We start from the raw sequence: 27,030 nt of genomic DNA, 5'->3' as shown, positions 1-27,030 counted from the left end.
TAGCGGAACCAAGACTTGTAAAGCGAAGCTTAAGTGCAAGAAAAACAAGCTGAGATTTCTCCATCTCAGAGGTTTGAGAACTGCAGATTTTTCTCTAAAGTAAAATGTACATACAGGATTTTGTGAGAAAAATAACTTGAGTTAAATGAAACTAATGTAGGGAGGAGCTTCTCCTCTCAGGGCAAACGAGGCTCGCAGACGGCTGTGCAAGTGCTGGTTTATCAGACCAGTATTTTCACTCTTTCATCTGCTTCTATTAAAGGTGAGCCGTAATAGTAAAACTCCCTCCCAGCTCACTTATTCATCCTTCTTATGCTTTCAGGGTGTTCATAATCTTGGGCTTACAATATTACAAGCTATTGCGACGGAAATGAACATGAGGTCATAAAAGCAGAGTTATGAGCTCATCACAGAGCCTTGGAGGAGGAGAAAATGTGCCTGTTCTTCCCTTGCGATTGTTTAAATTATGGAATTGCTATATTGGAAACCTTCAGCCTCCCCGCTCCCTCCATATCACATCTGCTTGATTCACAAGACTCCTCCTAACATGCAGTCTAGCAAAACCCGGCTTTACAGCCAAAGTCAAGCTGAGCATTTTCCTGCTCCTTCATCCATCACCAACAATGTTCTGCAGAACAGTAACCCCTATGCAATCTCATCACTCTCAATGATTTTGTATCCCAAAGGGAGTTTTTAGCACTGGTATTATGTGTTCAAATTACAGTTTAAACCAGCGTGGTGGCTGCAGAGGGCATTAGGCTCAGTCAGGTGAGCCGGACTCTGTTGCATGCTCAAGCGCTGACCTTCTCTGTGGCCTTCAACAAGCCATTCGCACAGCTGTCTATCATACCCAGGCTATATGGTAAAGGGTATCTTTTGTTGTCACACAAATAATAATAAATCCAGAAAACATTACAGAAATATTTGAAAGAACGCAGAAGTTGTACATGCTGGTTTTACAGTTTGGTTTCCATGGCAGCCTCCTATGTTGAATGTATCTTAATTAAATAATGAATTTAGAGCTCCACCAAACTTTAAAAAGTCCTTCTTCAGAATAAAAGACATTCTAAAACATAATTACTCCAGCATGGTGAGAGTGAGCAACAGCAGCATTTCCATAGACACACAAGAAATTCTTTACGGAGAGAGTGGTCAGGCATTGGAATGGCTGCCCAGGGAGGTGGTGGACTCACCGGCCCTGGGGGTTTTTAAACTGAGATTGGACATGGCACTTAGTGCCATGATCTAGTCAATGGACTGGAGTTGGACCAAGGGTTGGACTCGATGATCTCTGAGGTCTTTTCCAACCCAGTCGATTCTGTGATTCTGTGATAAAATGGGCAAGAAAAAACAAATTTACGGGCGTGCGTGAACCTAAGTTTTGATTTCAGATTACTGACATCACTTGACCCTCTCTATAGATCAGAGTGAAGAGGTTTCGAGGGGAGAGCAGAAACCAGATAAGAACCATTTTTCTTTCCCAGATAACCAAATGCAGAGAGGGCTGGGATACGAGGGCACCTTACCCGATCGATTTCATTGTCGTCGATCCCACTCAGATCTAATTCACCATCTCCTGTATTTTCATCTGTAGGAAAAAAACCAACAACAAACCCAAACACATTTTAATTAGGCAGATATTTGTTCAAAATCAATCGCAATTTAAGTTCTACAGCACAGTAACACTTAACGATTGTCCTTCAGAGATTTGCATCCTTTCGCGTTCCTCCAGGAGATTTAACATGTTGCTGAGTATTTTCAATACGGGGGTACACACATGCACAAATTTACCGTATTGAATTCATTTAAAATTCAGGAATCTTCTACAGTATTAAAAATCTGTGGGACACTTCCAGTTGCCTTTCTTTCTCCATTTTAATTTAGAGCTACGAACATTCAGCAGGAAGCTAGGGAATCCATTTTAGGAAGATGACCATTTTTCTTTCATCATAACATGAATTTCCCTGTCAAAGCCGATTCATCCATAGTTATGACATAGCTAATATTTTCTGTTTTCAGGGAAGCAGCAGGGACCACATCACGCTGACAGTCACACCACGGCTTTATTCTTGATTCTGATCTATCATTATTTGAAACACCTCATACCAGTTCTGTAAAATGACGTGTATTAGTTTTTCTATCTGTAAAATGGGAGTTATTAAAACATTTCCAAATTTTAAAGTAACTTTAACAGGTGATGGAGGGGTCTAGATAAATGTTAAATAAAAATGAGTTTCTGTAATTACAGTTTCGCTGTAATTTTTCTAATGTTGTATTTATTAAATTTCTTCTGAAAACTTTTTTTTTTTTAATATTCTATCCATTAAAAAGCATAGCAGCACAGAACTGAGGCCTAATTTGGGATTGGCACAGTGTACAGCAGCAAAACCTGATTTTCCACATCACAGCTCAGGTAGAGAAGAAAACAAATTATTCAACAAAGACTTACGCAGGGGAATGAAGGAATCTTTTTGGTCATCTCCATTAGATCTAACCAAGACCAGACAAGAGATGACCTAACCAGTTTACTTGCAGAAAAAATAAACAAATGAAGTTTCAACAATCCGCAATAACAAATTAAAAGTGAAATGCTGCAGAACAGCCTGGCATCTTCATGGTTCCCGCTCCCCAGTCCTGGGGATGTGTCTCCCCACAAACCAAGAACTTTGAATGGTTGGATTTCCCAGCCTGGTGCTTTCTGGGGTTGTTCAGCCTGGAGAAGAGAAGGCTCCAGAGAGACCTTATTGTGGCCTTTCCGTACTTAAAAGGGGCCCATAAGAAGGATGGGGACAGACTTTTTAGCAGGGCCTGTTGCAGTAGGACAAGGGGTGAAGGTTTTGAACTAAAGGAGGGAGATTCAGGCTGGACATGAGGAAGAAATGTTTTACAATGAGGGTGGTGAAACACAGAGTCCCAGGCTGCCCAGAGAGGTGGTGGATGAACCATCCCTGGAGACATCCCAGGCCAGGCTGGATGGGGCTCTGAGCAACCTGATCTGGTGAAGATGTCCCTGCTCATGGCAGGGGTTGGACTGGATGAGCTTTGAAGGTCCCTTCCAACCCAAACTATTCTATGATTCTCTTGGAGCAGAGGTCCTGAGCATCACAGCGCTGGACTAGTGATGGGGGAGGCAGCTGCAGCTCTTTGAGCCAACGTGGAGTCTCAAGGCTTGAGGAGCACCAAATGGTGAAGACAAGCAAAGGTAGGAATTATAAGCATTCCCAAAAGATGCAAATGATGCTCTGCTTGGCAAAACTCAGGCATTTAAACCCGTTGCCTGAAGTATGTGAAATCACAGGGTTGGGAATTCAATCCTAACACCTGGTTAGGAATAAAGGCTGCACTTCTTGAGGTGGTGTAAAGGGTCTGGCTGCTCGGCTCAACAGACATTTATCGGTATCAGACACGGAGCACTTACAAATGCCTTTTCAAAATCCACCTTAAACAACCAGCAGAAAGTTCTAAACTCCTTCCCTATCAAGTCATACACAAAACAGGTTTCAACCTGACAAAAACGCCTTGCCACAAGGAATGACATAACACTGCGCTCTAATTTTTTTCTGAGATTGCCTTGTAAATGTAAGATTGAATTTACCAATTCAGATAATTTGATGCTAATGTGACTGAAAAGGCCTTAAGGAACATTTTTCACTGTCATTGCATTTAGAAATGAACTGTACTTTAGTGCCAAATGCCAGATTCGCCAAGAAAAAGAGTAAATACTGTAGTCTAGTGTCTGAGACATCTTCCCAGGAGACTGTCCACAGGGGTCCAAAAAATGTTTCATTACACAAAATAAAATAGCTGGACAACAGAGTGTAAGAGTGTGCCCGGGTCAGAATAACCTGTGTCCTGGCTCAGAAGGAGTTTGTGCAAAAATAAGAATCAAACTGGGTCTGCCATATTCTGGGTAAAAGCTTCAACCACCATGTTGTAGGACAAAAGGGAGGTAGCCTCCCCTGTCTTTGTGTTATCTAGATTTTGTTTCCTCAAGGGTTTGGGGGCAACAAAAAAAGGCAACTTTCAACTTGGTTTATCTAAATAAATAAAGGATTTTTTTTTCCCAATATTCATTGCACTAGGTAAACTAAAAGGTCAACTATCCACACAGACTTCAAATTTGGGATAAACGGAGCCAACTTCAAAAATCACTGGTAAGTTTTGAAAGTTGCAGGCTAGAAAATAAAAATTTGGAAGTGGTGACGTAACTACTTGAGTCACCGCTCAACTTTACATAAAACTGCATCCTAAAATTATTTGTTGTAAAAACTGCGACAGTACCTTAAGAACAATAAAAATACCCCACTGAAATCAAGCTGCCATTGCTTTTATTCATCATTAAACACCTCGCTCCTCCTATACCTTGCTGTATTTTTGGATCGGAGGTTTAAAATTTAATATGCCACAGTACAGTAGGTGTCTGTTCCTTTACACAGCCCTAATAAGCCAGACTGAAAATGATGTAATTTCGGGCACCATGAACGATTTCACATGTCATTTTAAATACAACTTGTTACTGGATTAGGTGCCAGTTTTTCTCACTAGATCAATTAGTAACGGGGACAGAAAACTCATTCTCCAACTGGTAAATTGCAGAGAAGAATCCAGAAGCAAGCTATACATAATAAGCATTTCTTAGACCCCATAACAGCAGCAAAAGATGTAATTGCAGGATATCCCTCTGCGGGCAAGTCGTCCTTTTTCCTGCCAGGGCAATAAGCGATCATTAAACACGAGGGGCTTTTCACAAGAGAAGGTGCCTTCACATCCCTAGTTTAATGCTTTCACTGTTTTGTTACAGAATGCCAGTTCAAAACAGAATACAACCTTTTTGATCTGAAGATTTTCATGGCAACCATTTCCAACATGAGTAGACCCTACCAGCCATAAATATCCGTCTGCTCGATCTTATACGCTCACTCCACCACAGAGAAAGGAAACCCCTTGCTTTTTTGTATACCAGAAAGATCTTCGCAGCTGCTAAACTTTTCAAAACAATTTCCAAATGATCATTTTCTCCTGTAATAAAAGGGTCGAAATGAAACATTCGACAAAATAAAAACACAGATGTGGCCAACATCTGGTCCAACCTCTTAAAAGCTTATTTAAAAGCAATGGCATCACGTGGCACGGCTCTTAGACATTGTGGATTTCTCCTCTTAGGAAAAACAACCACTTTACTGCAGAGCACAGGCGAAAAATAAGTTGGGCATTAAAAACATCCCCCCCTGTCCCCAATCCAGTTCTTAAAGTACTGTTGGGAAGAGCATAGAGTGAGGCAGCAAGGAGCAGCCTCCTTCATCCTCATCTAACATTTCTGTAGCAAGCGGAGGAGGACGGGCACATCTAGAACTTTCCATCAAGGCCCCGAATCAGCTACCTTCATGGCACTTAAAATCACCAGCTAGCTCCCCCAACATTTAAAAATAAAAACCCCAAAAAGCCTTTTCTTTACAGCCTTTTAACATCTTTGCAACCAGCTCTAGTAGACGCGAGGGCTACAATCAGACACAGGGGATTAGGTTTGTAAACCTGTAGGATTATTTACTGTTCTTGTCATTACTAAATGCACGCTAAGCCCTCTTTTAACACGCCATCTCCCCCTCTCCCTGCCTCTGTGCAGCTAGTTAAATGTACACATAGCACACTATTATGGGGATTTATTACAGAAGAATCATTCCAACTGATATATTTTAAACCCTGCATTTTTAAAAAGAGCCATGTGAAGAATGTGTTTTTCTGTTTCTATTACAGGAGGCAGCACTATTTATTGCTCTGCCCAGATAAGAGGATTTCCTCACAGACAGAAATGGAGGCTGAACACTTCCCAGGAAATCCTCCGGAGCAGATAGAACAGAAGGCGCTCGGTGCTCTGGTCCCATGCAGCAAATATATCCTCTGTCACACCATTTCACAGAAGCCAAAGAGCCGAAAGAGTTTAAACAAAGAACCCTTCCACCTATTCAGCACAGCACCAGATGCTAAGCACCCCCAGCATTTAAGAAACACTTTGGGGCTAGTGCACAACAAAGTCTGAAAATAGTTGGCAGAGGCTTTTCCACTAACAAAAATCCTTAAGAAAAAAATGACCTGAGCAGGATTGATTGCTGCTCTCCAGGGAGGGATTAAAACCAACGGGGGCCACAGAAAGCTCCTGCAGATCGTCGGAGGAACCTGATGGAGCAGAAACGCTTTTGCAGCTCAATCTGATGAGTGGGGCTGGTGCCACTTCAGGAGCTGCAAGGAGCGCGAAGGGAAGGCGGCAGCTTAGCGTCAAAAAAGGCACCTCACAACCGCGCCAGAATCTAATTGATTAGCTGATCAGAGGGGACAAGAACCCTTCTGGAGGGGAAGATAACTGATTTACCGAAGGGCATGAAGAGAATAGTCATTAAGCCTGGGAAAGGGGAGGGGAGCGGCAGCGGTGCAGGGCAGATATAAAGTGCCGTACAACCAGGTAGGGAAGAGAAACGGGTGTGAAAATGCTGCAGCAACAGCAGCACGGGATGAAACATGGTGCACGAGGATCAACGGGTGTGCACATGAACCCGTTGCACATCCAGGTGTGCTAAGGGTCCATGAGTGGAGTAGGCTGTGAGTTTTATTACTATGGGACTATGATTCTATGATTCTAGGAGCCCCCGGAGCAGGCTGGGAGTTTATCTCAGCACTTTTAAGCTTGTTGCCCATCTCATTAATAAAGCACCTCTGTGCAATTCCAGCCGGACCCGCTGTGTCCCCATCCCACCGCATGCACCCCACGGCTGCCAAGGGCTCGAGTACCCCCAGTCACCTTTGGCAACGTCATCGTGTGCTGTTATAACAGAAGTACGCCAAAAAAACAAGACATAAGGACGGAGCAAAATTAATTGCACTTACTGACAAAATAAGGTCATAAAAAAGCATGATATATATCTTCATATTTAACTGAAAATGTGGTTTGTTTTATTTTACTGTACCTGAAGCCACCTTGAAAATTACAGCCTACTCCTTCAAAGTGCCAGTTCGACACCAGGATTTCAGTCTGACGGCATACGGAGCACAGGAGGCCATGCATACAGCACAAAGATAAACGAAGTCTGTCACTTTATTATTTCCTTCTGCCAAGGCAAGGTTACGGGGTCCTCCTCAGCCGAAGCCAAGTTTCCAGCCTGCGAACTCCTTCAGAGGAAGCCAACACGCAGCACCATGCAGAGCCAGGCCCCTTCTTCCCAGAGACTTTGGCTCCCGGCGATGGCGGCCGGCGCCGGCCTGCCCGGCAGCACCGGGACACGCAGCCCTGGCACCGCGCGGTGCCTGCCGGCCGGGCCCTCTGCTTGGGCAAAGCCCAAAGAGGTGCAAATGAAAAGCAAAAAGACGGCAAGGGGTGATGGTTTTAAATTAGAAGAGGGGAGATTCAGGCCAGACATGAGGAAGAAACACTGTCCCAGGTTGCCCAGAGAGGTGGTGGATGAACCATCCCTGGAGACATCCCAGGCCAGGCTGGATGGGGCTCTGAGCAACCTGATCTGGTGACGATGTCCCTGCTCATGGCAGGGGTGGCACTGGATGAGTTTTGAAGGTCACTTCCAACCCAAACTGTTCTACGATTCTATGAAAAGACTTGAATAAAACCAAAGCAATTCCACATGTCTGTTCCATACCCTGCTATGGCAAGTGTGAGTGAGCAGCTGTGCAAGGTAAGCCTGTCCAAAAGCAGAGAGGTACAAGCGCTTTAGCTCCTTCCCTACTCCCCTCTCCTGAAAATAAGACCCTCTCAGAGAGCAAAGTGGGACAGGAGCCAGGATCAGCCCCGGCTGGCTTGCAGTCACTGGTCCCCCACGTTGTTGGAGGCAGAAGGAGGTTTCCCTACAAGATTCCACCTTAACCTGGCACAGAACTCCAAACCCATCTTTACTAAGCGCCTGCATCTCTATGTCCTCTCACCAAGACTTGAGCTGTGGGTGTCAGGTCTGTCCTGCAGCATCTGACTGACACCTGACAGCCTCAGCCGCCTTCCTACAGCGGGCACAGAACCATTACCCCATGGCAGGTACAGAGTTCCAAACTTGTGTGCTCAATGATATATGGGAATGAATTATAAGAAAAGCTTTTCCTACATCAGTCATTTTTCACAGAATTTTTCTTAGATACTGAACACATTTTTTATAAATTAAATTTCACTTTCAAAAAAAAAAAAAAGACAAAAAGTACCCCAAACCAATCCACCAACCCTGCTGCTTTTCTGGCAGCACATCTGAACTGAAACAAATGCTATTGTTTCACCTCACAGTCCATGGAGAATCTAACCAAACCTCAACCATGCATTTTTATGCAGTTAAAGGCTATGCCACTAGTCTAACAGGCATGGGAAGTTGTTATCTTAAACATTAATTCATCAGAAAAACAGTTAATCACTCCATTGCTTCCAGAAATCCCCCTGCAATATACGTTTTTTTAAAGCAGGTAGTACAAAAATAGTCCAGTAATAAGCAATGCCATTCTGATTCTGAAGATTTTTCTGTGAAAAGGTAAGCTTGTGCTTATTGAACTACAGAGCAATATAAAAAGCCCTTAAGAAAAAATTCTTTCAACCTCCCAAAATAAATACAGCAGAAAGCTAAGCTTTTGAACCGAAGAACATCTTGACACTGTCCTCAAAACCAGAAGCAGATGTTCCTCTGCTGGAATAACATTTGTGTCCCCCAGAACACATTTAAAAAATAGTGAAAAAGACCATCCTTTATGAACCTACTTGATGCAACTTGTCGTCCTTTTTCAAGCTCCCAACCCTGTCTCCATGACCAAGTGCTCAAAGGACGGCTCTTCTCAACATTATGGCAAAAGCTATTTTTTGCTGATGAAACCAATAACCATCAATGATCAACTTGACAAATAATTCACCTGGAAACATAAAAATTAGCTACCACAAATGATATTTTTCAGCCCCAAAGCCCAGAAATGGTACAAGCACCCATGCAAAGACACAAGTCTTCTCCAGCTCGTGATTTCTGTGTCTAACGACGTCAAGGTTGATCACAGCATTCCTGCTGAACGTACAATAGTCGCATCTCAGCGTTTCTCCACACATTTGCTCTCTCCTGCCTCAGTAGTTATAAAGAGAGACTATAAAGACAGATTTCCCCTACTTATTGCTGTTTTCCACCCGATCACCAATTCCCCCCTGTATTTTCCTCTTTTGCCTTTTATGCTGTTCTTGGCATCTTTTCTCTCCTTTCCCTTCCCCCACCCTTCCTTCTATTTGGTGCCTTCTGGCCTGTATTTTCTGCATTTATTTTTTTTTTTTTTTAATCTCTGCAGGGGTATCCAACATTAACAGTTTATATAAAGGGAGAGGCCAGGGAGAAGAACTGACCGGCATCTTAATCAGTTCCCTTCTCCAAACCCCGCGAGTGCAAAGCGTCACCGTATCTCTTGTGGAGGGCGAGGGCCGTACAACGCCCCGGAGAGCCGACAGATCAGCCTCCAGCTCCACTTCTCTGTGCTGCCAGACCACTGTGTAAAAATCACCAAGGGCGCTTTACACCCGAGCCGGCCGTAAAGGGAACAGCTGGTTTAATGGTTAAGTGCTGAAGCATCGTTTGGGCAACTGCAGCTCGCCGGTGAAGCGGCCAGGTCTTGCCGTGGGTGCTAAATGCTCAGCTGTCCCCCCCAACAAGCCCAGGATCCTTTCCCGGCCAGTACTTGGCCTCCCCAGCAGAAGGACATATGTTTTATGGAGAAATAAATCTACTCGTCTAACGTGCTGCGCTCCCCACACCAAATAAAACGAGATGGGGAGCTCTGCATTATAGAAAACTTGAAAACAAACCCTGGAATTTTGCTTGGATTATTTTTGACTATATTTTTTTTAATCATCAATCAATTTCTGTTCCAGCAGGGAGAAATTTTAAATGTATACAGCCATATATACACACAGTTTTCAAGCTACAAAGACACAGGAAAAATGTGAGGACGCTCAAAATATTTTACAGGCTAATCTGACTGACTTGAACTCCAGAGCAAAGCTAACATCTTCCTACGACATCACAGAAAAGTCACAGTTGGCTCAGATGATCGCCCAAAAATCAGAGTGGTTTTTCTTTTAGTAGAAGTAGAAAAGGTTGAATTGTCACGAGGAGGTGAAAACCAGCACCCAGCCTGACCCAAACACATCTCTTGCACGTCAGAGAGCCCAAACTTACCCTCACACTCCCACCTCACAGCTCCCCGGGACAGGAACACGGGCCAGTGCTGGGCATCCAAAGGCCAAGGACTCACATCTATGCCAACCTGGCCTGTGTCAGCTCTCCCACTGAAGGCGCAGCCTTCTTCTTGCTCCCAGCACTGTGGTCTGGACCAAAGAACTGCTCCAGGTTAAAAATAGCCCAGATGAGAGAGATAGAAGACCGGAGTTGAACTTTCCACTTATAATTTTCTTCTAATCACTCTTACCTTCCATCAGCAAAGGTGGGCTAATTTCTACCCTGTCCTTTGAGGTTTAGATCTATGGTAGATCTGGTGAGAAGTTCAGTGCCAGCCACCAGTAGCCACCCAGACGACAGAAATACTTCAGCAGGTAATTATTAGTATTAAGACAACACCACAATATAGTGTGCAAAATTATATACCTGAGTCTTTATTTAGAGAAAAAAAATCAATTTGTATCCTGGCTATTTACTGCACTATCCAGTCAGGCTGAATGGTGAGAAGCTGTTAACTGAAAGAAAATTATCACGTAAGAAATTTCTCATTTTGTTACCCAGCTTCTTCCTTCATTGCTAATGAGAAATAGCAAGCAGGGAATTACAGAGAAGGGGAGAGGAAAGAGAAGGTAAAGGTTGTTTATTATTCATATTATTTATTATTACTACTGTAGAATAACAAGAACAGAAACTCCCCTGCAGAAAAAGCAAAAGCTTTGTAAACGAAGCAGTTAGGTGGGAACCTGGCCCAAAGGAGAAAGGCTCTGTGGTGGATGGCGATGGGGCTCAGAGCAGCTACCAGGCAGTGGTTTGTGCCACCAGGACTCCTGGGGACATGGAGCAGAGAGAGACTACACATAAGATCCTGACTCTGCTTCAGTGACCAGGACCACCAGTCGGGATTTACAAACCTGCAGGAGAGATGGTTTTGAATTCTTAAAAGGTGACAGCTGCAGAAATGAAGATCTGCGTTAACGGGGCTAAGGGGTACAAAATGAAGCACAGGAGGTTCCATTTGAATATAAGGAGAAACTTCTTTATTTTGAGGGTGCCAGAGCCCTGGACCAGGCTGCCCAGAGAGGTTGTGGAGTCTCCATCTCTGGAGACATTCAAGACCTGCTTGGACACATTCCTGTGTGATCTGCTCTGGTGAACCTGCTTTAGCAAGTGGGTTGGACTAGATGATCCCCAGAGGTCCCTTCCAACCCCAAACACTCTGTGACTCTGTTAAGAGCATCAGTTCATTATGCAACAGATGGCTGCAGCCAGCATAGAACATGCTTTAAAATAAAAATCATGGAGGTTGTGCCATTTCATGCTACATGAAGCTCTATCGTTTTGTCTCTGGTCATGCCTAAGGCTGAGAAGTAGGTGGTACAGTACTTCTCAGTCTTGCTCTGAACCCGAAGCTTGCACAGGAGCCCTGCCCCAAGGACCAAGGCATTTTTGCATCCATTTGGGCCAGTCTATGAAGCATATAAGGACCTCCACATTGCGTGAGTGGCTCCAGGTATGCGTGGAGCATGGAAAGCTCACTTGGTCATGCAGCCAAACTGCAGCACGGTCCTGCTGCAGACAGCACACATAGTGCAGCAAATTCCTCCAGAGGACGTGCATTTGTTCCTCCTCCTCTCCCCAGATGTTTTGGGGACTGCAGCAAACATTCTCCCAGATGCGCAGTAGACAGTGGTGAAGAATTTTAACATTTTGCCTGCAGCAGCTCTGAGGTCCCGATGCCTTGGCATTTGGAGAGGCTGAACCATCAGCACAGCGTAATTAGCATGTGTACTCCATATGCTTGAGATCCATCATTACAGTGCTGGAATGCCCTCCGACACCACAACTTTCCAAAAGAAGAAAGTTGTGGAGAAGTTCCCGGAGAACAATTTGCCTTATTCTCCAGGAATGGTGGAAAAAGGCACTTTAGTGCACAGGGGGTTTCAGTGGAGCTGGTGAAATAACCTTTTCCCAACAAAGCCCAGCAGCATGATTCACCTATAAATAATGGAGCCGGTTTCAGAGCCAGCCTTTCAAGCTAATGGCTATCAGAAAGGCCAGCCATATGCTTGTACAACCTGTCACTCTGATTAATCTCAACATCTGACTTTGTATATAAAACTTATATAGAAACAGAACTCTGTTTAATATGTCATTTTCGCTAGGTTACATATTGCTGATTTTACAGTTTCTCACCAATCTGCCATTCTCCAGGGTACAGACACCCCAAAGACCCTGTTTAAATGTTGATTAGATGCAGAGCAAAGTAATGAGTTTGGAAAGATTTTAGTAAGTCTCAAAAACCAGGTAGACTGGTAACACATTGAAAAGAGAGCACTGGAAAAGATAAGGTCCCACATCCCACCACATGTAAGTAATTCTGCATTTCAATATATTAGGCCTCTTCTTAACATGGTATTGCAGAGGCAAGAAGAAAGTCACAAATCATGGCTCAGTCTCACATACACTAAAAGGATTCATGGTTCTTCTGCCATGCACTCATTTTATTTTACAGCATATGGCACAGTATCAAAGTTGTTGTTCTTTAATTAACTGAATAACGATGCTTTCCCATGAGGCTTAATCTAAGTTCACTATAACATATTGTATTATGGAACCAATTCTCAGAAACACAACTACGTGTCCACAGCCCATTTGGAGAGAGTGATGCGCATTTTATGTCCAGATTCATTTAAACACATTCAGCATTAAAATGCAATATTGATTTCTTTGAAATGAGCAAAGTTTATTTTGAATTAACTAAAACAAAGTCATCTTCTGAAAATAAGCTTTGGATAACTTTCTACTATTTCATTAAAAAATGAAACCCAAATCGCCAGGTCACCATTTCAAATCCAGATCCACTATCCTCTTCTATGGAATAGATGGTTTTTTCATCTTTTATTTCTTTTACTTCTTTAGGTAAGACTAGGATCGATTGTTCTTTATGTTAGTTTTAACTAGGTAAACTCTTTCCACAGCAGACTTCAGCATCATTAACTGTGCAGTGAAATAAGCCCAGGATAATGGGCTGACAGACGGGATGGATGAGGGAAGCGACAGCAAGGTGCACGGGCAAAAGCTCCATCTCCTGAAAGTGCAAGATTTTGAATCTTACAAGCAAGATAAAGCTGAGAATACTAAAGTCCAGACAAAACACTCCCATGCCATCAAAATCAACATAAAAATCTTCAAGTGCTAAATTAAAGCCAAGCAAAGGAACATTATCGTCAGCGACTGCCAACTGAAATGAATGACCTGGGTTGAAAGTGTTTGCTGACGTAGCTACAAGTCACCACAAGGACTCCAGGGCTGTGGAAGCAAACTGGCCTGTGGAATCAGCTCCTGCTGAGATGAACCAGGCATATGGACCTCAACCCTTCCACCACCCCCAGGAACAGCTCCTCAGCTCCTGCCGAGAAGAACCAGGCATGTGGAGCTCAACCCTGCCACCACCGCAAGGACTGAGGGCCTTCTGGGAGCAGGACCAACTGCACCCTTCACTCTAAACCAGGCATAACAAACTCAAGATAAGGTCAAGTCACTATATCAGGCAGCGACAGCAGAGAACCTGTGATTTTGGCCTTCACTCAGAAGAGATTTGCAAGTAGATGGAAGCACCTTATAGCGGGGACACCGCGGCCAGGCAGCCAGAGCGGCCGTGTTGAGGCACTCGTGCCCACCGGCATCACCACGGAGACAGCCAGCGAAGAAGCACCAGCAGGCCGTGCCGAGGGAGAAATCCCAACATCTGCATCCACAAAAGTTTAATTCTCAAGGTGTTTCTCGACCGCTACCAAGAGGTGATTTCATCTCTGCGGTGACACCGCAGTCAGTCAGCTTGGCTGACCGAACTGACTGTGTATCTCCTAGACATAAAAACTTACAGGCTATGTTATTCCATATTTTGCCCAAAAGAAGAGGATATATTTGAGCAATACAAAGTGATCTAAATCACAGCCTTAATTATACTGGCATTTAAAAAAATAAAGGACACAAGATCAACAATTTCAGGCTTTCATGTTATTTTTAGAAAATACATTTTTCTCAATATTGCAGTAAAATTAAAGGTAGAAATCTTCGGGTGCAGCAAAGAGAATGAGGAAGCTTGCCAAATTTTGGGTAATCAACAATTAATATAGTAGCAATTAATTCAGAAGAGTAGCTACATGACACAGCAGGGTTCCCTGTCTGTTCTGTCCCAGTGATTGTTTAAAAAATTTGTTAAGCAAAGAAATAAAATAAAAAATATTCTTTGATATATTTTTCCTAAATTACCAGCATAGCAAACTCATGGTCATATTTGAAAGTTAGTCTGGGTTCTCCCTAGTTATACATCCTTATTATCATAAGCATTCCGCAAGTGGAAATTACTTTTCATGATGCCAAAAAGAAAATAGCTGTATTGCATCTGCAGAACCAAAAGTAGTAAAATGTAATAAACATCCATCTTTGTCAGTGGCTCTGCAAACCAATCTGTTTGGCACACAGGTACCATTTTTCCACAGTTGCTTTATTACTACATAATTATTGATGGATCAGCCAAGTGCCCTCTCAAGGAAGACTGTTCTCAAAAACAAGCTTGTTAAAAGTTTAAGTGTAAACCTTAGGATAAAAACCAGTGGTTAGATTTCATCTGACAGAAACTTTTAAAGAGAAAAAAAAAATGGACAATTTCAGAAATTGTTTGATGCAGGCATGAAATTGAAGCAGACAGGAAACTGTAATGTGATAGAAAGAAAGAATTGGGGACATCTGTACCAAGAATAAGTTGTTAAGTAGCAGGAGGAATTATCAATCTAGTGATGTGCCAGCTCTCTGCATTTCAATCGCTTCAGAGACCGTATCATAAATGTTTGCAATGAAAGCAGTATGAAGAATTCCTACACTTTATTGCTCCCAGTGATATTCTACCCTGTTTGTGCATGTACACTGATTGTGGCCTTTCAAGTACAACACCGTTTCATATTAGTACCTGTTTAAATTACTCGCCCACAAACATCGTTCCATGTTCAAAATGCCTGACTATTAAATTTTCTGTTTCAGTCAAAGTACTTTGAGAGTTTTTATCACGCTTTCAAAGGCAAGAAAGTTTCAAGCGAGCTTTCTAAAAGTCAAGATAAAGCAATGAACTTTAAATTTAAAAGAAGGCTTTTTTCAGGAGAGAATTCAGCATACCATTTTTGAATTCCCTCCCCACCTTGTTAAACCAAACTTCTTCACTGCTCCCAGATTTCTGAAGTGTTGCATTTCTGGAGCTAAACTTCAAGCATCAACCTAACTCCCTGTACAAAGACCCCGCATATATAATGCTCTTGGGCAACAGCACATCTGAAACTGCCCGTTCCCATTCACTGACGGATTGTAAAATCTCTCCAGCACCAAATGCCACTCTCAGTCTCCAAAACACATGTTCTTTGCTGCTACAAAGACATGGTCCAAAGATAAACTGGGGGAGCTGGTTTCAGCCCCGTGCCCCATCCCTCTGCAGCAGGTACCAGCTCCAGCCCACCTGCTGCTGTCGTGGCCAAGGCATCATGCCCTGACACACATCTCTCAAAATAACCCTATTCTTAAAAACATCTGCACGAGCCCATGACATTTTTGACAGACCCAGGTGAGTGAGGCAGCTGTATGTTTACAAACTCCCTCAGAGATGAGGAGGATGAGCCAGTAAGACACTTTTTAACTAGCAACACCCACATCACATCCCACACCACATCCCACACACCCGCTCCGCATTAAACTGGATGTCAAATTAGAATCATAGAATCATTTCAATTGGAAGAGACCCCCAGGAATACCAAGTCCAACCATAACCTAACTCTAGCACTAAACTGTGTCCCTAAGAACCTCATCTAAACACGTTTCAAACCCCTCCAGGGATGGTGACTCCACCACTGCCCTGGGCAGCCTGTTCCAATGCCTGACAACCCTTTCTGTGAAGAATTTTTTCCTTATATCCAATTTAAACCTCACCTGGCACAACTTGAGGCCATTTCCTCTTGTCTTATCACTTGCTGCTTGGGAGAAGAGACCAACCCCCTCCATGCTACAACCTCCTTTCAGGTAGTTGTAGACAGCGATAAGGTGTACCCTCAGCCTCCTTTTCTCCTGAACAGCCCCAGTTCCCTCAGCTGCTCCTCATCAGACTTGTGCTCCAGGCCCCTCACCAGCTTCATCACCCTCCTCTGAACTCTCTCCAGCACCTCAGTGTCTTTCCCATAGTGAGGAGCCCAAAACAACACAGGATTCAAGGTGTGGCCTCACCAGCACCAAATACAGCAGCACAATCACTTTTCTAGTCCTGCTGGCCACACCATTCCTGATACAAATTCAAACAGTGCAGCATAAAACAGGGATTTTATCTTTGCTCCTGGGGAATAACTTAGCACAGGAGCACCATGTGGGTTCTGCAGCAGCTGCTGAGCCATGGGACATGGGGGCAGCATGGAAAGCAGTGCCCCCACCAAACACCCTGGCTCGATGTGCAAAGAGAGACTTTACAGAAAAGCAGCTTCTCACTGTAGTATGTTTTATTTAACGGAAACCACTGCCAGAATACTATAAGACCACCGGCAACACAATTTCATGTTGATATGGATGTTGCTGCATTTCAATACGTGACTTCTATGGTCATGTGGAGTTGCATTTTTTACCCTTAGCAGGAAATTAGTAAGGACCATTAAGCATAACTTCCAAAAATCAGTCATTTGCCTTGTTCCTGTGTAAGTGTTAACGACTTGGTCACAGAGCACTGTTTTGCTTTCTTCCCATCTGTGAGCACACGGCGGCTTCCCCACTGCAACTAAACACGACATTTAAGCAGTGAATTTTGTGAAAAATTGTATCCTTCCACCCACTGCACAGCTGTTTACTTCTGTCTGCTGCATTCATACTGGTTGGACTCAATGATCCTGAGGGTCTCTTCCAACTGAAATGATTCTGTGATACTACTCATCGCAAGAACCTTGTTTCTTACTCTGAATTCCTTCCCTGGTACTACGGCGCAGAGTGGCTGGAGAGCAGTCAGACAGAAAGGGACCTGGGGGTGCTAATTGACAGGAAGCTCAACAAGAGCCAACAGTGTGCTCAGGTGGCCAAGAAGGCCAATGGTATCCTGTCCTGTATCAAAAATAGCGTGGCCAGCGGGACAAGGGAAGTGATCCTTCCCCTGTACTCTGCATTGGGGAGGCCACACCTGTGTTGTGTTCAGTTCTGGGCCCCTCAGTTCAGGAAAGACATTGAAGTGCTGGAGCAGGTCCAGAGAAGAGCAACACGACTGGTGAAGGGACTTGAACACAAGCCCTATGGGGAGAGGATGAGGGAGGTGGGGTTGTTTAGTCTGGAGAAGAGGAGGCTTAGAGGTGAGCTCATCACTCTCTATAACTACCTGAAGGGAAGTTCTAGCCAGGTGGGGATTGGTCTCTTCTCCCAGGCAGTCAGCAATAGGACAAGGGGGCACGGGCTTCAACTCTGCCAGGGGAAATTTAGGCTGGATATTAGAAAGAAATTCTTTACGGAGAGAGTGGTCAGGCATTGGAATGGCTGCCCAGGGAGGTGGTGGACTCACCGTCCCTGGAGGTTTTTAAACTGAGATTGGACATGGCACTTAGTGCCATGATCTAGTAAACGGACTGGAGTTGGACCAAGGGTTGGACTTGATGATCTCTGAGATCTTTTCCAACCCAGTCAATTCTGTGATTCTCGTGTAGCCTCATCTGGGTGTTCCTGCTCCAGCAGGGGAATTGGACTAGATGATCTTTTGAGGTCCCTTCCAACCCCTAACATTCTGTGATTCTGTGATTATTTACTCTCTCATTTCATATTTATTCCCTTATTTCTGCTACACCGTTGTAAAGGTCTGGTTCTTGCGTCACAGAAAACAACAATCTTAAGTGTGCATGTTTCCATATGAAAACTCAGCTTTACCTTAAACTGCTGACTTTAAAAGTAAAAGAAAGTATTTTCTACTTCCTTTTAGCAAAACTTGGATGTGAGAAATCCCCGGAGTCAAGTCTTTGCAATTTTCCCCTGAATTTGCAACTCCCCTCCCCATGCAGCCCATCAGCATCTTCTCATCCGACCACTCCAGGCACTCCTGACCCAACACAGCCCACGCCATCCTAGATAAAAGCTCATTATTTTTGTTATTAATAACCAATCCAAAGCTGGTCTTCTATGGCTTCGCACCACTGTAATTAACGAACACCAAAAACTCTAAACGCAATTTTTTCAGCCCTACTGAACGCATTTGGGTGAGTCCATATGAAAATAAAATTAAATTGAAAAGCTGAAAAGTACAGTAGCCTCATGTTGACAGGTCAGTCTGGTTCCAGGTCAAAGCAGAGTCTATATTTGGCTGATTAGATTATAATAGCTTACAGGATAAAAAATAAATAGCAATTATCTCATTGTCACACAGGAAAAAAAAGACCTAATAAATGAACCAATCCTAAAGTAACATTGAAAAACAAATTATTTCAAAAGCAATCAGGAGTAGTCAAATTCAGTTTCCAAAATGGTTTTTAATTGCCAACAGTGTCAACACTAATATTATTCCTCTATTGGATAATACATCCATTTTAGTTACGAAAGCATTTAGCAAACCAAAAATGTCAAACTACAATTATACAAGGCTGAACTCCTGACTGTGTTGATCAGCAGTCTGTAGGGCCATATCTGAAATCCCTAATTACAAGGGTCATCTACGTAAGTCGCGGCCCAACCCACGCATACACATATTTATCTTGACTACTATGACAGTCCTGTGGATTTCAGACCAACAAAAAAACCAGCTCAAGTGTGTAGGGGTGTGATGAAGTCAAACCTTAAGAGGATATAGGAATTAATTTTTCAAACTAAACTCAAAGCTACCAAACAAAAGCAAAACAACAAACCGCTACACAAAAATATTAAAGCCTCGCAGAAACAGAACTCCATTTGAAGGCTTCACTGGGGTGGATTTTCAGTTGGCAGGTATTGCCTTTACCAGCTGAACCTGTACCACAAGAAAATAAAGTACGAAATGGAGGATTATTTTCGCTTTTTCAGAAGATGCAAGACAAATGTGAAGTGGTCAGGATCCACCACAGCACTGCACATGGATTTATTACTCATCATATTAAACCCAAGGTAGCTAAGCCTTGCAAATCTCTCTGCGCTGTACCTCCTCCTTCCAAGGGCACGTTTTGTGGCTCCTTGACCTCAGTTAATAAGTCTTTATTCTCAATAACAACTGAGACCAGGAAGCCTCCCTGAACTGAACCCAGGCCTCCACTCCTGACATTTCAGATAGCGTGATGAATTGCTCAAATAACATCCTCCTGAACAGGCAGCTTTCTGTGCAAATTTAACGTCCTCTCCGTAGACTCCATGCATTTCACTCTCCGCAGCTCTCTTAGGAACAATCTCAGCTTTCAGTTGAGTTTTTTGGTGAAAGCCTTTTCTTCCTTTTTGGCAGAAGGGGCGGGGTAGGAATGTCCGTTTCTTCTTCAAACTGGCCACCTAACCAAATACCTGTGAGCATTAACGGGCTCACGTTCTGACAGGTGCAGAAAAAGGAAATATAATAAAATTCACATTCTAGCAGGGAGTTATTCCAGCCAGGTTTCCTGTGTGCCTGTAGGCATCTGTGTCATCACCCCACAACACCACGTCCCCCCGTCTTGTTTTAATCTGCAACCTATTTCAACCAAGATTTAGGAGCGGGACAGTGATCCCTGAGATGGTTACGTTTCCACAGGTTCCTTGAGAATCGGTGCACGGAAGGACAGGAGCAATTATAAATGCCCCTGAAAGTATTTCCCACACTGAGAACCAGCATCTTTTTGGGTGACAAGAAGTGCTGGTAGAAGAAAACCTTGAAAAGAAGCCCCAACAAAATGAAAACCTTAGATGGGCACCTACAAATGCTGAGGCATCTAAGTCAACCATGAAACACAATCCTCCCTTAGCATTTGGGGAACATTTGTTTTAGTAATTCTCTTATTTAGGTATGGGAAAAGGAACATTTTTCTAAAGCCCCAGCTGAGCTTCTGCTCTTCTCCCTGCTTGCCCAGCTCTCTGCTCCTGGACATTTCCACCTCCTCAAGGCTCAGCCCAGGTAGAGCAGACAACAGCAGACCTGGGCTTTCCCTTATGGTGAGGGAAAACAGCTTTTTTGCCTTTTTTTTTCCTCAAGCAAGGGAAGATGAGGCCTTACATGGCTGGTTAGCCTCATCAAAGGCCAACGTAAGGCTTTTATGCTACTCAAATTGAAAATGAAGCTAATTTTTCCATCACGCTTTTATCAGAGGAATTCCAGACAGAAAGGACGTGTTGCCCCCTGCCCACTCAGCAGTTAAGACGAGGCAGGAGTCAGGCAAAATAAAATCCAAACACGGAAAAGCTTTTAAAGATTATGAAACATTTCCAATTCCAGACCAGAATTTTATGAGAGAGGAAGGAGAGAGGAAGGAAGGAGAGAGGAAGGATAAAAACACACTCCCCACACCTCAAAAAACACCAAAAACAAACAACAATCAGGCTAACAGGACAGCCAGGCTGGTCAGAGAATTCATTCACGTGGGATGTGGCCAGTTAAGGTTTAGGAGATGGGTTTGGTCTGTTCATCTCAGGAACCTGAACCCCACTCTCCATCCCCTTCTCCTGGCCACAACATCCATTACCCTGGGGTAGTTCTTCCTAACCAAGCCTTCTGACAAACATGACACACATTTTCCTATAAAGAGTGTCTGTATTCACAAATCAATCCTTTGGAAAACTCCTAAAACATCCACAAATGTTCTAAAAATGTATTAACATGCTTCAGCTTACGCTTTCACTCAAATTTATCTCCATGATGGCTCTAACAAACTGCAGGTTTCTCTCCAAAACTCCTCTCTAGATTTGTTTGGAAATCTTTCAGCCAAACTATATGATTAGTTTTCATCCCTTAACCTTCCTAGTTACTCGCAGCATGAATATGGAATGAATTTATAGCATTCCTATCCTTTAACAAAATGATATGATCATGCATGGAGAAATGTGTACAGAGATATTGGAGTAACACATGCACATGCAATACTTCTGTGTGAGTGACATACACAGTCAAGTAAGAAAATCATGCCATCTGTAATTCATACTCAAGGCTTCAGGTATCAAAAAACTGCAGTCAAAGCAGCTGGTGGTCTCCTATTACCATGCTGGCTGTAGCAAGCTCTTCACATCTCATTAACAGCATAATGAAGGCTCAATCAGGGATACAGTCTATAAGGACTGCCAAACATGGGCATATAGAGGCTAGATTAGAAAGATGAGCTTGTACCAAGGTTTTTATTGCTTAGATCTCAAAATTGGGAAAGAGCTGGTCTTGCCACGGAAAATATTTTCCAATGAGCGAGTGGTACACAGAGACAAAGAGCAAACCCTCAAAGTGCTCCCAAAGCATCGCACGGGGAAGCTGGCACCGAGCAGGTCACACATGCTGCTCATTGCCACAGGTGTGGCTTAAAACCAGAAAAGCAACTGCAGCATTGAAGCCAGAGCCAGAAGAAGAGCAATCAGGATGGGGACACGCATGCTTGTGCTGATGACCAAGTGTACTTTGCATATGTAACACAATTAGTACTAAACTCAGCAGCTTTATTTCTGGTGTATGCAGTAATTATGATTTAATAGGGCTTCATAATGTTCTCCCTAATTACTGATTATATACTTTCATATACTTTTATATGCACATATACATTTATAAATTTTCAAACAGTTGGCGCTGATGTACGCAGACAAAATCTGAGGAAGAAAGGAGGATGCTGGAGGAAGAAACCAGGACAGCGAGGGGGTCAACACCACCCGCTGACAGAGCAGCAATGGCAAGAGCAGTGGGCCTGTCCCCGCCATGCAGGAATCCGAGCTGGGATCTGGATGGGACGAGCAACCCTCCTTGGCAGCCGTGGCCACCATTCTCCAGCCATTTGCAGCCTGCAGGCCCTTAAGCATCCTTCCACACCAGCTCAGACCCTGCTGGAAATGTCACGTTTATGCAAACTTCCCTGCCCGCAGTGCTGCTGGCACTGGTCGTCTGCTGCTGCCAAAGGGGGCTCACAGAATCACAGGATATCAGGGATTGGAAGGGACCTTGAAAGCTCATCCAGTCCAATCCCCCTGCTGGAGTAGGAACACCCAGATGAGGTTACACAGGAAGGTGTCGAGGCAGGTTTGAATGTCTCCAGAGAAGGAGACTCCACAACCCCCCCAGGCAGCCTGTTCCAGTGTTCTGTCACCCTTACTGAGAAGAAGTTTCTTCTCAAATTTAAATGAAACCTCCTGTGTTCCAGTTTGCACCCATTGCCCCTTGTCTTATCATTGGTTGTCACCGAGAAGAGCCTGGCTCCATCCTCATGACACTCACCCTTTAAATATTTGTGAACATTAATGAGGTCACCCCTCAGTCTCCTCATGCACACATGTATTTTCCTCACTGTGTGAGAGAGCTGAGCCTGCTCATGGAGGGATCCAGGAAGCACCAGGACCAAAACAAAGTAAAAAGTGGGAGCTGGCAGCTGGGGGGGATGAAATCCAGAGGACAAGAGCAAGAGCTTGTGCTGATGATCAAGTGTACTTTGCATATGTAACACAATTAGCATTAGATCTTAGCATTTCGTTAAAGGATAGGAATGCTATAAATTCATTCCATTCCTGGAGGATGAGCCCATCCTTGTCTCATATAACTTCATCTTTAGTCACTTTTCACGTTCTCCTTTGAGTAAGAAGTTGGAACACACTGGTACACAGGGACAACTATTCGATCAATGAACGCTGTCTGCATGGGGTCTTTAACACCCGCAGAAATCAATGGCAACATCTTTCGACCTCAGCCCGTGTCAGATTATGCCTGCAGCACTAATGGAGGCATAAATACAAGGAGCAATAAATGAACAAACTATTAATTACGAACAAGTACAAAATCTTTCTCATGTATTCTTTGTGAAATTAGCAGCAAATGTGGTTAGCCAGGTGCCTAACCAAGCACAAGATGGTACATGCATGGTGATTTCTCACTGCAAAAGCCGCTTACTTTCATGAGGACGTGCAGGAGCACGTTCCCACCCACTTCACATACATTATATAAAACTACTGCCCTAAATGACTGCGTGTGAATTTTAATTCAAAACAAAAATTAAATCAGGTCTCAAACGCTACCTAGATTATGAAGGAGAAGGTATATAAAGTCAATTGGTAACTTATACTATGTATTTTACCTTTGTTTCTGTTTTTGTCAGACCTTCCTCACTTTTAGCCCTGGACAAAATTAAGTTTATGGCTTTTGATTTATGTGGCAAGAGGAGATGAACTGCTGGTGCACAGCCAGCAGCGTGACATGGGAAGGACAGGGTGACAGCCAGCAAACATCAGAAGGACAGAAACAGCAAGAAAGACAATAAATTCTTTGAAGTGGTATAAATGGGACATAAAAATAAATTGCAATGGGAAATTTTACACCAAAGAGTGTATTTGTTGAGAACAGAGTCCATGGCACTTGACTGTGGCAGCCTCCTAAAGGAAACAGTGCCCTGTTTGGAGGAACTGAGGAACCAGAAAGAACCCATAGAACATGGAGGGGATGATGCACAGCCAGAAACACGGACAGACTGATCCGCCTCATCTCCAACTTTGAGTTCTCGCAATAAAGCACTTCCATAATGAAGAATAAGAAAGAAGTTCTTTGCAAAGACTCAAAAAGATTCCAGCTTACATGTCCCTGAAAATGAATATACTTTGTAGAAAAAAAAAAAAACAACAGTCAAATATAGTGTTTATTCTAAGCACTTTACTGCCTCAGACTCATTAACCCGGTACCTTACATGCTCTCTTTGTAATGCAAATTTGCTAAAATACTATGCTTTCCATAAAACATTCATATAGACAAGCTTACACTGCTCAAATACCAATATTAAGTAGAGCAAAAATACAGTAGTTTCTTCTTAATACTTGCGCTCTGCACCCAAGTCTTATCTGCATAAGCAGTTTGTAAGAAACCTTCTGCTGTTGCTGCAGCCATCGTAGCACAAAGGTGGAAGATTTCCCAAAGCAGCTGATGTAGGCAATTATAAACTGAATTATCACATGCACAAGCCAAAGAAAAGACTTTGTAGAAGGTACCTACAGCAGGGGTTTATTTTGAGGAAGAGCGCTCATTACAGAGAGGAGATACCCTGCATTTAAGGGGGCCAAACATTGCACACACTGCACCTGCTTGCCGAGCTCCTGTTTAGCAGCCGCTTGCCCAAGCACGCAGCGTATTCACCGCGTATTATCCTCCCCACGCAGCACCAGACATGACATTCCCGACCACTGCACTGACCAGACACGGTACACCCATCCAACAACACGTGGAGCCCAGCAGGAGACACAAATTCATCCCAGCTGAGGTCTCCAGCCCAACCTGACCCAGATGGTCCAGGTAGTGGAAGGTGACTCAGGCTGGAGATGGATGAGGGGAGGGAAAGGCTCCTGGGTTATGACTTACACAGCTGTGGAAAAGGACCAAAATATCACCTTAAAGATGCAATATTATGATGACTCTCTCCCCTCTCAAATGGACTTCGGTGTTGGAACATGAAATATCACGGCAAACCTACAGCCAGCTGAGAGTCACTGTATAAATTACACTAAACTAAATTCAAATACACAGGATAAACAGAGGAAGATTTTTGATCTTTTCTTTCTCCCTCCACATGTACCAACTACTTTTGTTTTGAGATGATCTATACTTGTGCCATCTCAAATTAAACTCTCAGCAACTGCTCTCATCCTATTTTTGATTTAAAAACTACTGCTTCCTTTTCAGACTTAAAGAAGGGCCTGAAAACCTGGAAATTGTCTGATTTTTTACAACTATACCAGTTGGCCTGATAGAAAGTACTACCTCCAGATACAAATCTTTCCTAGATTTCCCAGAACTCAAGACATCATTGCTTGGGGTGACAGAAACATGTTCACTGGGGCTCAGAGCTAAGACGCACAGGTGACCAACTGGGAGGCAACTTAACAAGATGTTTTCTTTATTCTACACAATAACATGACAACTGCAAGCCAGGTGTACCTCCCAGTCTGTCTGCCAGCTCCCAATCATCCAAAACACGTGGAGGTTCTGCTGCTACTCCTGAACCCAGATGACTTGGAGGAAACCAGGTCCTCAAGGGGTTGACACACACACACACTGTGATGCACCCACAGTATGTTGGCATCACATGGCAAGGGCTTGGAGCCTGGGAACTGCACCCCAGCATGACTATCCCGCAGTACAGACACAAAGTTAGTCTGACTTAACGTGAAACTTTTAAATTATTAAAATAAATTAGCAGTCACTGAAAAAAAAATAAAAAGTTTGGAGCAGGATGTGCAATCAAAATACAACCAAAACATTAATTCAGCATATGAGCTTCGCAGAACATTAAGAAAATAAGTACTTGTTCGAACACCCGCAGTGATTTCTCAGATACATTAAGAGAATGAACATACTGAAACCTCTTTGGTTTTGAAACTCAGTTCATTTGGCACAACGCTCCACTTTTGAAAGAAAACAAACAGCAAATGCAGACAAGCCGTGGCATGAGCAGCCGTGCCTTCTCCTGCCCACCCGCCTGAAGGTCGATTCAGAGGAACACACCTGGCTACAGCAGCTTCATTTCATCTCTAACCTCAGTCCTCGGCCTGGCCATTAAAACGGTCAATAGCAACGCCAGCTGAGAAACGTCCAGCGCTGGCAACTCATTTTTACAGGTCACCGGTTAGCCAGACAACAACAGCTCCTAGCCATTGCTGACCTCTCGTCGACACGAACTGCTGATTTCCAGGAGAAAGACAAGCCACGAGCCATCCATTTTCTTAATTGTAATTAAAACAAACCCAAAACCACTCAGCTGTTTCTATATGATTTCGTCTGTACAAAATACAAATGTGCAATCACCCTGCTATGTTTCTGGGATGCGAACACTAGCATAATAAGAAACTGAACGCATTCAGTTCATTGTATGAACTTATTGTAAGTAGGTGCTGTTGAACAGAAATTAGCATCAGAACAGTTTGGATAACAAAATGTTCTGCCACATCAGCCCCCAGGTAAGCTGACAAAAGAGATTTGGACAGTTGTGTCTGATGATGGAAAAATCAACCGCGACAAATAAAAGAATAAAATGCCCTTTAGATAGGTGCCATTCTCAGTGTCATTAAGATGCAAAAGGAATTTTTAAAAATGCCATCTCCAGAAAGCTCAAGCACACATAAGGAAAAGCAAACAAACCTGCCTGGATGATAGGCTGTTTGCAGTGTTATCTGCTTTAAGGGCTCTGGCAAAATTGCCTGCCTTAGCTGATCTGTCCTGCTCCCACTGTACTATACAGAGCCATATGTTACAGATAGACCTGGGAGTTTTAAGAAAAACGGAGCAAAACCACCAAAACACACACCAAAGTTGGTATCAGATTAAAAAGCATATGACCAGTTATTTCCTCATACAAAATTATTAACTATTTGCAAAGATCCTCAATCAGAGAGACAGCCTGCATCATGCGGTAACATGTCTCCTGAGAACGTCTGCATTGATCTAAAATTCTCACACTTGGGTTTTAATTCCCTGTCATATTTACAGGAATCTGCTTCCCCCAGTTTCCTAATTGAGACTGCATGGCTTGAAATATGCCCATCAGCTCTCATATGACTGCAAATCTACTCAACTAAGAGAAACACATTCTCAGGCTTCAGAAAATAATTTGGCAGTCCAGATTTTCCTGCAGCCTCCTGAGGAGCAGATGCCAACAACCAACACCAGTGACCACGACCACTGGTCCCATCCAGCCCCACAGCT

General features: G+C 43.5%; 1 protein-coding gene across 1 annotated transcript in view; it reads right to left on the bottom strand.

Moving 5' to 3' along the window:
• The window catches only part of BRF1 (BRF1 RNA polymerase III transcription initiation factor subunit), a 180,733-nt gene that overhangs the window by 47,131 nt on the left and 106,572 nt on the right, over positions 1–27,030 (bottom strand). The window contains exon 12 of the mRNA XM_065063287.1: positions 1,527–1,588. Coding sequence (XP_064919359.1) covers positions 1,527–1,588 — 62 coding nt within the window. The remainder of the gene's footprint in view (positions 1–1,526; positions 1,589–27,030) is intronic.

Source organism: Columba livia, chromosome 5, assembly GCF_036013475.1.
Source record: "Columba livia isolate bColLiv1 breed racing homer chromosome 5, bColLiv1.pat.W.v2, whole genome shotgun sequence".
Taxonomy (NCBI): domain Eukaryota; kingdom Metazoa; phylum Chordata; class Aves; order Columbiformes; family Columbidae; genus Columba; species Columba livia.
The sequence above is the reverse complement of the archived record's forward strand: the minus strand, read 5'-3'. Positions and strand labels throughout refer to the sequence as shown.